Source organism: Acipenser ruthenus, chromosome 22 (assembly GCF_902713425.1).
Source record: "Acipenser ruthenus chromosome 22, fAciRut3.2 maternal haplotype, whole genome shotgun sequence".
NCBI classification, from domain to species: domain Eukaryota; kingdom Metazoa; phylum Chordata; class Actinopteri; order Acipenseriformes; family Acipenseridae; genus Acipenser; species Acipenser ruthenus.
Window position 1 is genome coordinate 7,319,735 of NC_081210.1, and position 13,854 is coordinate 7,333,588.

At 38.0% G+C, this 13,854-nt stretch overlaps 1 protein-coding gene across 2 annotated transcripts in view; it reads left to right on the forward strand.

Annotated features, from left to right (window-relative positions):
* Positions 1 to 13,854, forward strand: part of LOC117431125 (protein kinase C beta type) — a 117,146-nt gene that overhangs the window by 66,007 nt on the left and 37,285 nt on the right. For both annotated transcript variants that reach the window (XM_034051765.3, XM_034051766.3), the window contains exons 7-9: positions 468 to 602; positions 3,866 to 3,962; positions 9,171 to 9,317. In XM_034051765.3, coding sequence (XP_033907656.3) covers positions 468 to 602; positions 3,866 to 3,962; positions 9,171 to 9,317 — 379 coding nt within the window. The remainder of the gene's footprint in view (positions 1 to 467; positions 603 to 3,865; positions 3,963 to 9,170; positions 9,318 to 13,854) is intronic.

Genomic DNA, 13,854 nt, shown 5'->3' on the forward strand with positions numbered 1-13,854 from the left:
CCTTAAAGTGAAAGATGTGCCAATTTATTTGACATACAGTACTTATTAGAATAAACATTTATCTGAAAAACAATCTGTGTGGGGAAAAATACATACAGTAATTTTTTTAAATACCAGTTGTCAAACCAGAAAATACATTTTCAATTAAATCTATTTCAGTGTTAGAGGAAACATTTACCGGCACTCGTTTAGGTTTTTTTGCAGCCATACTGCTTTGGCCGCTGTTCTTTGCACCTCTCGGGAATGTTAACATAGATTGTTCCTAGTAAGATCTCAGCACTGTTAAGAATATCATTTGCTATGAAGTGCTGTTTGAACACTCTGCCTTTTGAGATGCAGCCCTGTCTGCATAGTATTTGGGCTGAGATATAGGAAAAACATTATCAAGAAAAATGTGTATACTTTTGAACTGGGAAAGTATTTGTGGAAGACTTTGGGCCTGACCTTTCATCTTTTGTACTTTGCAGCAACCTGAAAGAGTCGGATAAGGACCGGAGGTTGTCTGTCGAGGTCTGGGACTGGGATCTGACCAGCCGGAATGACTTCATGGGATCCCTGTCGTTCGGAATCTCCGAGCTTTATAAGTTAGGAGTCGATGGCTGGTAAGAGATGCTTCGTTCAGTATTAGAACTTGGCAGACAAAGGAATCTTAGTGGCTTTCAGAGAAAATAATGTAACTGCATTTAAGAATGCTAGTGTAGGTAGAGCATACCAAATGGCTCTATGCATTATATCAAAATTATATTTGAATTAAAGGTAAAGGAACATGTAAAAGGAATGTATTGTTACCTACTCCTTGTAACACTTTAAAAGAATTTGCAAATAGTACATCAGGCTTTAAAAAAACTATACAACATGCAAAGAAGACATTGACCTGTCTTTCGGATGTTTAGCGTGTTCATTTGAATGTTTTTATCTGGTAATCTGCTAAACAAATACTTGTCATAATATTCAAAAGATATATCTACAACCAGCTAATATATACAGTCCGATGATTTCTAACCTTTGCCTATCTCGTTGTACTTTTCTTGAGGTGCTGTCAGTGGTCCATTTTTGTTCAGCTGTGAACATTGCTTCCGGCACACGCTCATGAAATATTACTTTGAAAGATTTTGAGGCGTTTCACATAATGTTATCACTACATCACAACTACAATTTAGTTATAGAAGAGGATTCGTTCATTGATGAAACTGACAAGAAGCGCTAATTAAAATGGATCCCAGTGCTGTAAGATGGCCCTCAATGAAGAAGCTAAAAAGGCTGAATCAAAGGTTGTTCTTTCCATTGCATAAAATCAGTTGTTGCCATGCAATTAGCATAAGCTGAGAAAGAAAAAAGAATGCCGCCCAATTGGAATATAAATGGGTCCTCGCTTTTTTCTCCAGCATCAAGGAGGAAGAAGTGGCTTTGGTCATGTTTATGAATTTTTGGAAGCTGACAGCAGACAACTTACCTTGCCTGCTTTAATGAAAGAGAAAAAAATAAAACGGTATCTTTTCCCTCATAGTTCTAAGTTTTTGAAATATTAAAATGTGTGATAAAAACCTAACCGGAGTGGAAGCAAGTGGTATTATGCTACAGGGAATTGAGGGAGAATGCAAGATGTTAATTAGCAAGTAATACAGTATAGGACTCGGATCAGATGTGAGATCATATGACCAATAATCAATTTCTGGTGGTATGCAGTACTCCACCTTAAAAATTCAGCCAAGATGTGGATGTTTGTAACGACTGTAGCAGAAAAAGGCTTTTTACATAAATGATGTAATCTTTTTAAAAAGTTGGGGGGCGGGGGTGAATGACCAATTATAAGACCTCATAGATGGAAGGAAGTGTTTTATTGTAACACATTAATAACTGGTGAGCAATCTTTTCAGTGGGCTCATTTCCTATAATAACCGGACTGTTGTTATGGGAAACACGCGTTCATTAACACCAGCAACAAAGAGCGACCCCAGCGTGGGCTCTTGTCAAACTGAAAGGAACTCCAGCCCTACCTCACATAGTTACTGTCTTCTCTCGCTCGCTTCACGGTCAGGAATAAATTGCTCACTAAAGAGTATAGAAAATACTGCATGGGGTAGAGTGTGAAAAATGAGAATTGCTTCCAACCCTCTGGTGGGCATTCATATCTCATATCACACACTAACCGGTGCAGTGTTCTCTATGTATAATTCCATCGAAGTGATCTGATGAAGGAATACATGATGAATCCCCCTGAGATCTCTAAGATGCAATTAGTGTTTATTATTCTTAGTATTATTATTATCTAATACCCCAAATCCATTAGCAAAATGAGTCCCCAAGTTGGTCCCCTATGAGGCTGATCGCCCACAGTGCAGTTTCACTGTGCAGAGTATCATAAATGTATTTTCAGGGGCAGATGAAGTATATGGGTTTTGACTAATGGAGACTCTATGTAGCTTTGTCTTTCTATACAAATAATTAATAGTTTCTTCTTTCTTTTTACCTGCTTTTTAACAAAGGCCAGCACCCTATCTGTTAAGTGATTTGCCGCGGTAGGATACTGCTGACATTTTCAAGGAGCGAGCTTGTTCAAAACTGAGCAGAAGTGCACAGTACAGTAATTCACACAAAAGTCTGCTAATGTGCTGAAGCTGTAGGGGACAACTACAAAGCTGAATGTTTTTTTCGATGAAAATGAGTGGGGAAAGCTGTAAATGAAAGATCATTTTGGAGGCTGTGTATTAAAGTTATTGTCTGCCGGCCCTGACTTGAAACAGGGGACCCCGGGTTGTTTTTTTGTATTCAGCTGAAGTTTTGCTGTGTCGGCTGTACTGCTCAGATAAATGAACTGCTCGGCCACCTCGCCAAGCTTTATTGCCAAGGAAACTTTTGCCGTTGTCGCAAAAACTTTTTTATATAGTCTTGTGTATCTTTTCACTGTGATTGTTTAAATACCACTGAAATCAAACATTTAAAGGGAGGTTTGGTGTTATACAGTAATATAATAATTTTATAATTTTCTTACCATTGATTTTAGCACAGTTCCCTCATCATTTCGGAGAAGGACTTGTGTTCTGGCAGGATAAATGGGCTTCGGCCAAATAAAATTGGAAATAAATCTGGAAAACAAATCAAAATTCAGTAAACCAACGAGGGACTAATGAGAAATGGACTAATGAGAAATACAAAAGCCCTTTAACATCTGCTGCAAGGCCCAGTGGTGGGCAGCGTACAGATTAAATTCTTTATTGAGTGCAGAAACCTGCTACCTGGAGACCTGACATACTTATACTTACTTACTTACTTACTTAATCTGTCACCTGGGAGAGGAGAGGAGCAAATAATTGATAACAACATGCATCTGCTTTTATACCTCTTCACAAACTAGAATTATTACATGCCACATTGACACTCATTGGTACAGCACTGATGTCGTTTGGCTGTTCTAAAGTGACAAGGCAGATCTAAGTACTTTCACTTGTATCTTCAGTTTACGAGAATAAAGAGAGAAAATGCAGGTTCTTCAGTTCTCTAAGCAAGGCAATTACTGAAGCATGTATTACAGATGGGCAGTCAAAATGTATGTATATTAAAAAAGCACATTTACAATATGCATCCACCAGGTGATGCTATGCTCCAATTGAACCAAATGTAAATAAAATTACCTGAAAGGGGAAAGTGATTCAGTCCACATCATCTTGATTTTTTTATTCATCTTTAGCCTTCTGATATTACACATTTTTGGGGGGATCTTGGCTGCTTCTACAGGTTTACTGTATTGAGTGAAGTCGACAGTCTGCTTTGAATTAGTTTCATGCACTTTTACCCCAAAATGTATGAGCGGGTGTATGAAGGTTTGGATTTGTCATTTGTTAATGACAGTGATTTGCGTGTGCAGGTTCAAGCTGCTGAGCCAGGAGGAAGGGGAGTACTTCAATGTTCCTGTCCCACCTGAGGGGGAGGAAGGCAACGAGGAGCTGAGGCAGAAGTTTGAAGTAAGTTAAGAATCCTGGGCAATGCTATCTCAGTAGTTTGTGTCAGTTGTGTTCAACAGTCAAACATATTCCTGGTGTGATTTTCATCTACGCGGTGTTGCTGAGTTATCAGGACTGACTGGTTCACATTTGCACTTCCAAAGCTAAGCGGTTATTTTGCTGTCAGACTGAAGCACCATTTATGATAATATCTCATATAATTCTTAATAGAATAGGGAAATTGTCCTCTGCTCTGTATTCATTGCTTCAGAGTATAATAATGCATTTCTTTTACTTACTGTTTGTGTTGCATGAGCATAATGACCTACTGTAATCAAACCGTAAGCTATCAACGCCTACTTATGAGCTTTAGAAAATACCTAACTCGGATACATCAACAAATTCAGTCAAGCTTGAAAGTCAAGGCATTAAGCAGTAGTTATCATAATCTCAAGATCAGCTCAAATATTTATGCTGAGTTTCCCATTAAACAGTGTTCATTTCTGAGGAGGCGCGAAGTGTATAGCCAATGTATTTCAATGCTAAATCGAAAATGAGCAAAGTGGAATTGTAGTCTGTCAACTTGGTATTGAAGGGTTTCGGGACCAAATGGTTACAAGATTATTTGAAACAGCGTAGAAACATGTGTTCTACTCTTTGTTTACCCTGTAATGCTCAATCATTTTAGATGAATAACATTCATTTAAAATGGTAAAAGCTCTGGTGTTGGTACAGAATTAGCGAGATCACAAGAAAATGACAGCAGGAACTCGATATTTCAAACTGTGATGACTAGATCAATTGTCTCAGGACCTAGACATGACATCATTAAAAAAAAAAAAAAAAAAAAGTCCTCAGTGAGCCACCGTAGAAAACAAAATGCCTTATTTAAAACAAAAAAAAAATACCTATGTAACATATATGGAATTAAGGACATTTTGGAGATTAATGTGAAATGTACATGTTTATGTACAATGTGAAATGTACATGTTTACCTGGGTTCTAAAGTTAATTTCATAACCTCACTTTCATTAAAATGTTTACTGGTTAGATGCATCTTGTCTATAGTCTTGTACTAAGCATATTATGGCTTTCCACTTATTTAAATTATTATTTGTTTATTTAGCAGATGCCTTTAACCAAGGCGACTTACATTAATTTGGGATATGCACGTACTGTATGTTCACTCTAGAGATAAAAGCTGTAGGCCCCATTACCTGATTGCAGCGAGACCATTGGCATGAGTTTGAACTCAAACACAGGAAGTGATTAAGAAACAGGAAGCAGCAACAAACGTTAATCTATTGTGTTATCCTTTAAATATTTCCAAATTCCAAATTGAGTTATGTATAATTAAGAGCAAAGAAGGTTTTCAACACAGGTAAGGGAGCCTGAAATCTGCATGATGGCATTATTTATACGGTCATTACTAAATGTGTAACTCTTCCATTTCAGAAGGGTTCACAAAGTGTGACATGGTAGGATTTATGTTAAGGTTTGCACATTTGTGAGTTTAACTTGGCATGAAACTTACCTGAATCTTAACTTGGTGATTTTGCCTGAGATCCATTCTGTGTACTGCTGGTTTCTTATTTTACTGACTTAGTCCTAGCAGGCTGTGGAGTTAAACACCACCCTAGGGTATTGCCCTTGTCTATTAGAAGAACTAGAAGTTTATGATTTATTTTTTGCTGCATTCTAATGTTGATTTCTCAATTTTTTCTTATTTTTTTTTACTTTTGGCTGAGACATACAGCACTATACTAATTGATAGCTAGATCAGCTAAAATCGTGCTTACCTAAACATAATTTCGAGTGAAGTTTCATTAACACATGGAGAGTGTGCCCTCATTACTCCCTTCTGTCTCCTCATTAAAACATCCCTGTTATCTTCCGTCCAAGCGATTTTGGGCTGTCTGTCATCCCAAAACCGCTGACTGGCCGGAAACTCAAATGGTAACGCATCGGAGAGGAGACACATTAAATATGCTAATGACCTCATGCAAACCTCCCTTTGGGTGCATCTCTGCGATTTGAATTTTTTTGCCTTCGTCCTGGACAGTATTTATTATTTAGGCCCCATTTCCTTCAAGATAAAGAGTTTCCTGCAATTCATTTTTAACCAGTTTTCAGTGTGCTTTTGTGTGACTGACAGATGACAAGATGACCTGAGTCAATATTGATCTCTCTGGTTAGATGCAGCTTGTCTGTACTCTTCAAAAGAATTGTTTGGCAGACCTTAAACAAAGTTTGTAGCACTCAGTAAACGATTGCAGTGCTCAGAAGCATGCGCCTGGGCACGTAGAAATCAAGTTAGTGCAGATCTGTAACCAGATGTTTTTAAACAAACAAATAATGATTGGCAGAAAGTGTTCAATATGTTAATTTTCCCATGTCTCATTTTGATGTTAGCTTATTGGTAGACTTTTAGAGAACTTAAAAACATGAACAGACCACCCTTTTAAAATTGTTTTATTCCTCTGAGAAAACTTGTCTTTGCTTCAGAATAGAGGCCAAAAAGTTAGTGTGTGTTTTGTTGTTGTTTTTTTTAGTTGTATTTTCCTGAGTAGTCTGTCAATTGCCAGTTCTTATTATTGGCAACTGGGATATTCGGTCACTTTGGAAGAAAGTTGAAAGTGTCAGGTGTTTATCATGACTCTGTGCACAGGGATAGTAAATAAACACGTTCTGTAACAATCTAACTGTTTTGTTTAGCAACTTGTCATTGATGCTCCCAATGAACTATAATGCAGCCGGCATGCATCAAACCTCTGATTGGAAAGCAAAGGGCACCAATGCCGTCATTGCATTTCAGATGATTAAAGCAAAAATAGCTTTGCTGCAAGTCTGCCAATCAATGAGCATTAATACGGCTTGACCCTGCCCCTTTCCTCTGTGCCAATCAATAGGACAGTCCTTCACAAGCCTGACCTTTTGAGTCTCTGTGTTGCTCTGTATGTGGCAAACAAGAAGAAGTGTCTTCCACTTGCAACAGCTACTGTATAGTACTGTACTGTGGATTTTGTTTGATTTTAAGAACAGTTAAACATTATGTGCTATATACTTTAAAAAAGAAAGAATTTACGTATGCCTGCACTTCAGTTGTTTTTTCACTAGGATTGAATCCTCAGTTTTATTGGCAGCACATATTTGGCCCGTCCGAAAGTCTGTTTTGTCATTTACCGGTATTTTTATTGTATTTCCATTTAGTATTGTTAGTATTATTTTTAACATATGTTGAAATGCTAATTGGTGTTTTGACACAGAGGTTCGTAACAGCAGCAGTGTGCTTTTAAATCAGACAAATCTGGGCGCTTGCAGTAGTTTTCACTGTTGCAATGCGTCCCTGTTGCTTTCAGGGTGTGGGACAATTATGCAGCAAATAACCCCCCCATTGGTCTGATTACTTCACATCAAACTGTTTATATGAAGCTATCTTTCAATTGAATTTAGTAGTGTGGGGCACGGCGGGGGGAGGGGGGCGACTTGGAATTTGTCCAGGACGTCAGGGTTCACACACCTGCCATGGGCAAGTACACAGTCATAAGAAAGCTCCACGTAATTGTACAGAATCAGGTTCTGCTTTAGGATAGGAGGACTGGTGGAACCATCTTTCAAATGCACTAAAATTCACAAGCAATTTAGAAAGAAAAGTTACAAGGATCATACCAACATTCAGCCTCGATGTTCATGTACACATAGTGGAGAGTGCTGGGGTGTACTGATGTTTTAGTTCATTGTGTACCCTTGTCAGCACTTCAAAGCTACAGTTTAATTGCAAGGAAACATGCTTTGTGGTGTAGTCTCAAACCATCTTGCACTTGTTTTAATGGTGTCTTGTGTTCTATTTTGTGCCGGCTGCCTGCTCTGGTTTTATTTCTTTTTTGAGATTTTTATTTTAAAAGACACACAAATATACTGAATTTGAGCTTGACACGTTGTTCTTGCCAATATTAAGTTAGAAAAAAGAAATGCAATTTCGTTGCAGTGGACCATAAATAAAAATGATCTTAGAATCCTGTGCAACAAATGAGTCTTGCCCTGCCTCCATGCTTTAATTCCTAGTTGTTTGTACAGTACTATTGTCATATGTCTTTGGAGTAACTATTTCTACAATACTTGTCAGTGTCACAGGTGACCTTGAGTTGGGGAATCTGCAATGAAAAGGAGACTTGTAAGAAAAAGAAAAAACACTTAGCACCTGCAATGACTTGGAGGTTACTAGCAAATGCTCCTATCTGCTGGCACTGCATGCAACATTAAAATTGAACTGTAAGAAGCAGGTTAATGGAATTTCCTGCTAGACTGAGCTCTGTGCCGCCTTCACAATATGGCATGTTTCTGAAAATTAAAATGGAATATATTCCAAGATAACTCTCTCAGAGATTTTGCCCATACGAATTAAAGAGCTGCTGGGGTAATAAAGCTAGCCGCAGCTTGCAGTGGTGCCACTGCTCAAAATGTGTTCACTGGGAATTTTCAAAAAAAAAAAAAAACTGGGAGAGGAAGGGTTTTGAGTTATTATTATTATTTATTTCTTAGCAGACGCCCTTATCCAGGGCGACTTACAATTGTTACAAGATATCACTTTATACATTATTTCACATTATTTTTACATACAATTACCCATTTATACAGTTGGGTTTTTACTGGAGCAATCTAGGTAAAATACCTTGCTCAAGGGTACAACCGCAGTGTCCCCCACTGGGGATTGAACCCACAACCCTCCGGTCAGGAGTCCAGAGCCCTAACCACTACTCCACACTGCTGCCCGTGTACTCTGTGTTAGAGTGTGTTAGAGACACCCAGATTCAGTGCTTATCCTGGGTATTAAATTCCAATGTGCACCAACTACTTGTTTGTGTGGGTATGTATGTGTATATATATATATATATATATATATATATATATATATATATATATATATATATATATATATATATATATATATATATATATATATATATAGATATATAGATTTATAGTGAGTCTGACCTCAGTCAGGCAGTCTGTTGCCTCAAGTAGTTATTCTATATGAATGTCCATGTGGCTGTCCTGTGGATGAAGTATTAAATCAAGGTCTGATCTGCCTTACAACGATCTTGTACCAAGAGGCAATCAAGAACAGCTGGGACAGGACCCCTTTGAAAAGCAGCCTGTCTAACCAACAGCATTGTTTTGAGACCCTCTCATTGCTGGTTTCATGCTTTGATCTTTTTATTTTCCCAGAGAGCCAAAATTGGACCAGGCATCAAGAATAAAGAAGGATCATCCTCAAACACAATATCCAAATTTGACAACAATGGGAACAGAGACCGGATGAAAATGTCAGACTTCAATTTCCTAATGGTTCTGGGCAAAGGGAGCTTTGGAAAGGTGCCTGTTTCTCATTTTTAACATGTTATTGAGCCTTTGTTTCCAGTGAAAGCGAGAATTAAAACACTATATGAAGTGCCAGTAATAATGATGAGGTCATGCTTCGTTCTAGATCACATATGCCATACAAACTGCATCATTTTGGTTTATAAATTTCCATCCACTTTTAACACAAAACTATTAACATTACCTTGTCTGGTTAAAGAACCCAAATGGGATGATGCAAAACTCCAGTTCCATGTGATCATGTTTTATAAAAAGTGTTCATTGTTTTTGGGCTGGGTAAGTACTAATAAGATCATGGTATGTGGGTTTGTTGTGCTGGTAGAAGGCCACACCATTGATAAATGCTTGATCTACAGCATGTTGTTAATTTAAGAGTGCAGGGAGAAAAAAAAAAACGTCATTTTTTTAGACCGTCAGGGTCCAGGCAAGCTTGGTTACCATGGAAATGTGCAACTTAAATAATATTAATATGTTGATGCAAACTGGCGGACCTTTGTTACACATTAATTGGAGTCCCAGTAGACACTGTTGCTGTGGAAACAGCCAAAACATTTCAGCAAATTAGAATTTGAGCTAGAATAGTTTAGCAAACAGGCTGTAAAAGTATGTTTTACTACCGAAATTGTTATTTCTGTATCACTGATATACCAATGTATGAGAAACATGTTCTCTGCCCTTTCATACTAGCAGTGTATGAGCATGTCCTTGACCGTTGCGTGGTTCAGTATTGGCTGGTGTTGGGTCCTGCTATCCTACTGCTGTTAGATTGTTTCATGTCACGCCCATCCTGTTGTATTTTCAGGCTCTTCGAGCAGGACAACCTTAAACTTGTACACCACTCATCTCTGAGAGGCAAGTGTGCTCAAAATGTGTCAGACCCCCCCACAAAATAATACAGATTTAGTGGGAAGCGACATCTCTCCAGCTGATTCCTCAGCAACCCAATCCCAGGTCAGCTAACCAACACTCGTAGTAAACCAGAATTCAACTACATATCTGGTTTACAGGGACATCCTGTCAGTGGCAGGAGGGAGTAATACAGTAGATACAGGTCAAGGACTGAAAGAATCTTTTAATGTCCACAAAAATATCTCATTTTACATTCTCGCATTCAGACATCATCATGGCTTCAAAATTACTGTACAAACTGCCAGCAGTTGATACAACACAGCTAAGCTGTATAACGTGAAATTGTGTGTGTTTGAATTCTGACCATTCAACGGTGATGAAAAATGCTATGGACCTTGATAAGCACAAGTTCTTGAGCATATGAGAATCTAGCTCAGAGGGAAGCATCAGGTTTAATATGGATAATTAGATGGTTAGATAGGACATGGTCGGTTTTAATTAGTATAGCATTGAAACAAACAACTTGACTGGTGAGCTGAGGTTGCATAATGTACGCATCATTTCTGGTTTGTAACGGGTTACACTTCATCGTGGGACCTGTTTGCTGGAATTTAGTTTTTATTATGTGGTATTTGTATCATTTGAAGGGGCTATGCACTGTTCCTTACATGATAACCAGTCTTTATTTTCTACTTCTCTATTGGGGCTATTTAACCAACGTCTGACCCTTTATGTACACTGGGAAACATACATTCTCCCCAGAACAAGTTGTAGAAATTAATGTGTATAGGTTTTATTGCTGCAGCATTAATAAAATCCTTATTAGTTGGAAGTTACAGCTAATAAAACTTCAGAAGTCTTTTATGAGACAGAATGTTATAAATATGCTAATGAGCACTTGCTAAAATATATCTATGGCTTGTGTGATTAAATCCCAGCCTGATTCAACTCTAATTGTCATTATGCCCGTGGCAACAGTTTGTAAGGTTTTAAAATCAAACTGTTAGATAATGAAGCCATGTGATAGTGGTTTCCGTGCGTCAATGGGAGAGGAAATTCAAGCCCTTGAATTTGCCAATTGTTCAGGATGTTCTAAACGATGAACAGCAGATGGATTCTTTACAAAGGGTTACATTCTCTGCTTTCCATCTACCATACAGAAAAAGTTCAGAATTCTGAATAGTATATCATTATGTGGGAATTATTGATTACAGAGTACATTTATTTGAGGTAAATCTCTGTTGGCCATTTTAAGTTTGAGACCCAGAAATGCAGTTGTCAGAATGAAATATATATAAATAGGAAATGGTCTTAGTCCAAAAAATGCTTAAAAATGACAGCTAGTTGTTGCTACAGTCCGTTACCTAGCAGGTAATGATGACTTTGTTACACTTTAATGCCTATTTATTTCTACTAAAGAGGGTAAAACAATAGGCAATACAGTATTACTGCTATTTTTTTGTCTTGTCACATATATCTGTGTTGACCTTGATGACATGATCATCCTTGCTTATGACTGGCCTTTGTTATTCATAGTGCTTGTTGTTTTTAAGAATACATTTTGTTCATCTCCATATTACTCCAGATACAGTGGCAACATGCCTACATATGTCCAGAATAGCCACATCTGTGCCCTGATCAGACAGCCCCTATTTTCAACATTTCTCTCTGCCACTGGAAAATACACTGAATAAATAATTTACGTCCACTGTAAACGACCCTCAGAGTGATACACTCTATTTAATTTTGCATATGGCACCATGAAATTGCTTCTCCGTTTTGTCTGAGATGAGGACCTGTGATGTGTGAAGACAGATGTGTTCACAGATTTCATGAGAGTGGAATGCGTTCTTGAATTACTTGGCTGCCATCTGCCAATCTCTCCCATTCTTCAATTTTTCACTCCTAGCCCTTGAGGGGGAGGCTGTGATTTTGAATAAGCACTGTCAAAATTCACTGCATCATATTTTCACTGCATGAAACATTTAACTTGTTCTGTGGGTAATGGGGGGCGGGGACCGGGGGGAGATTCATAAATATAACTTCTAACACTTTAAACTCTTCATCTTCATTAACGTTAACTTGATTTGTTTGGTACTAAAGTTTCAAAATACATTGAGAACCCAGTACCGTCTTTTTCCAGTTTTTCCGTTTTATTGAACACATATTGGAATTGCACATAAGAAATGCCGCAACGCGTGATTGAATGCATTAGAGTAGGAACATGCCTCAGTGGTACAGTAGCTGGAGCCCTGTAATTCTAAGGTCACATAGTCTTTCTGCAGCAAATGTCCTCGGGGAGTTAAACAAACAATCCATTTCGGTACATACTTTGAATTTGCATCTCTTGCAAGCAGCTTGCTCATTGATTAGAGAAAAAGAGTAAATGCTCTGCTCAGCTGTTAAATTGGCACAAGATCTTTGGGGCAAGCCTCATTTGACCTCTGCCGCACTCCAGATAGAAATGTGATGGTGTATCTCAATCCTCAATTGAGTTGTGTTGCCAAGTTTCCAACCTTCTCTCAATCTGTAGAACGGTATCAGAGGACAGCAGACTGGGGGCACTGCTTTATTCATTAGTGTACAATTTTTACTTTAATGCCTCATGATTTGTTTTCTGACTACTCCGGGTGGTTGCAACAATGGATAAGTCAGGAACCCTTTTTTGAAACGTATTGCAGTAAAAAAAAAAAAAAAAAAAAGATCTCTAAATTTCATGACAAAATCTTCAAACCCATTGTTGAATCACTGCCCTCCTATGTTAGCCTCTACACATTTCAAAGAACAGCACCCTTGTGATAATGTTATTCTTTTTACAATGGACATTAAAAGCCTCTACACTGTTATACCAGATAATAGTCTGCTAAGAAATAATAATATCCTTCTGAGACTAGATGAACTTTTGCTCACATAGAATTGTTTTTCCTTTGATGGTAATTTTTACACTGAAGTAAGGGGTGGTAGCATGGGAACTAAAATAAAACCATCATATGCTTGCCTTTTTGTGGGATCAGTTGAAAACAATTTTTTACAGCAATGCAATGGAAACGCACCTAAACTATATCTTCGGTACATTGACGACATCTTTGGAATTTCCACCAGCTCCAGTGAGGATTTAAAACAGTTCATTCAGTCAGGAACAAATTTCCACCCAGCCCTGGATTTCACATGGAACACATCAGAAACTGGCAACAGTGTATCTGTATTAGACATTTCCATCACTGTTTTGAATACAAACCAACTGATTCTCATTCATATCTGCAGTATGACTCCTCACACCCCAAGGCTTGCCGTGACTCGATTCCCTATTCACAACTGTTAAGACTCAGACGTATTTGCAACGATGATCAAGATTTCTTCACCAAAAGCGAGGAAATGTGTGTGTTTTTTGGAAATTGTGGCTTTCCAGACAAGTTCATCACTAAAGCCAAATCCTGCATTTCAAATATAAATAGAAAAAATACTTTATATAATAACAATGTACAATACACAGATGATAGAATCCCTCTGGTCCTCACTTACCACCCCACCAACAGAAAGATACAGACAATTGTGCAAAGAAACTTTAAACTTTTACAACAAGACCCATCTACAGCACCTATTTTCAAGACTCCCCCCTTGATGTCATATAGAAGAGACAAGAATATAAGAGAATATGTGGTACAAGTGCTATTCGTCCTTC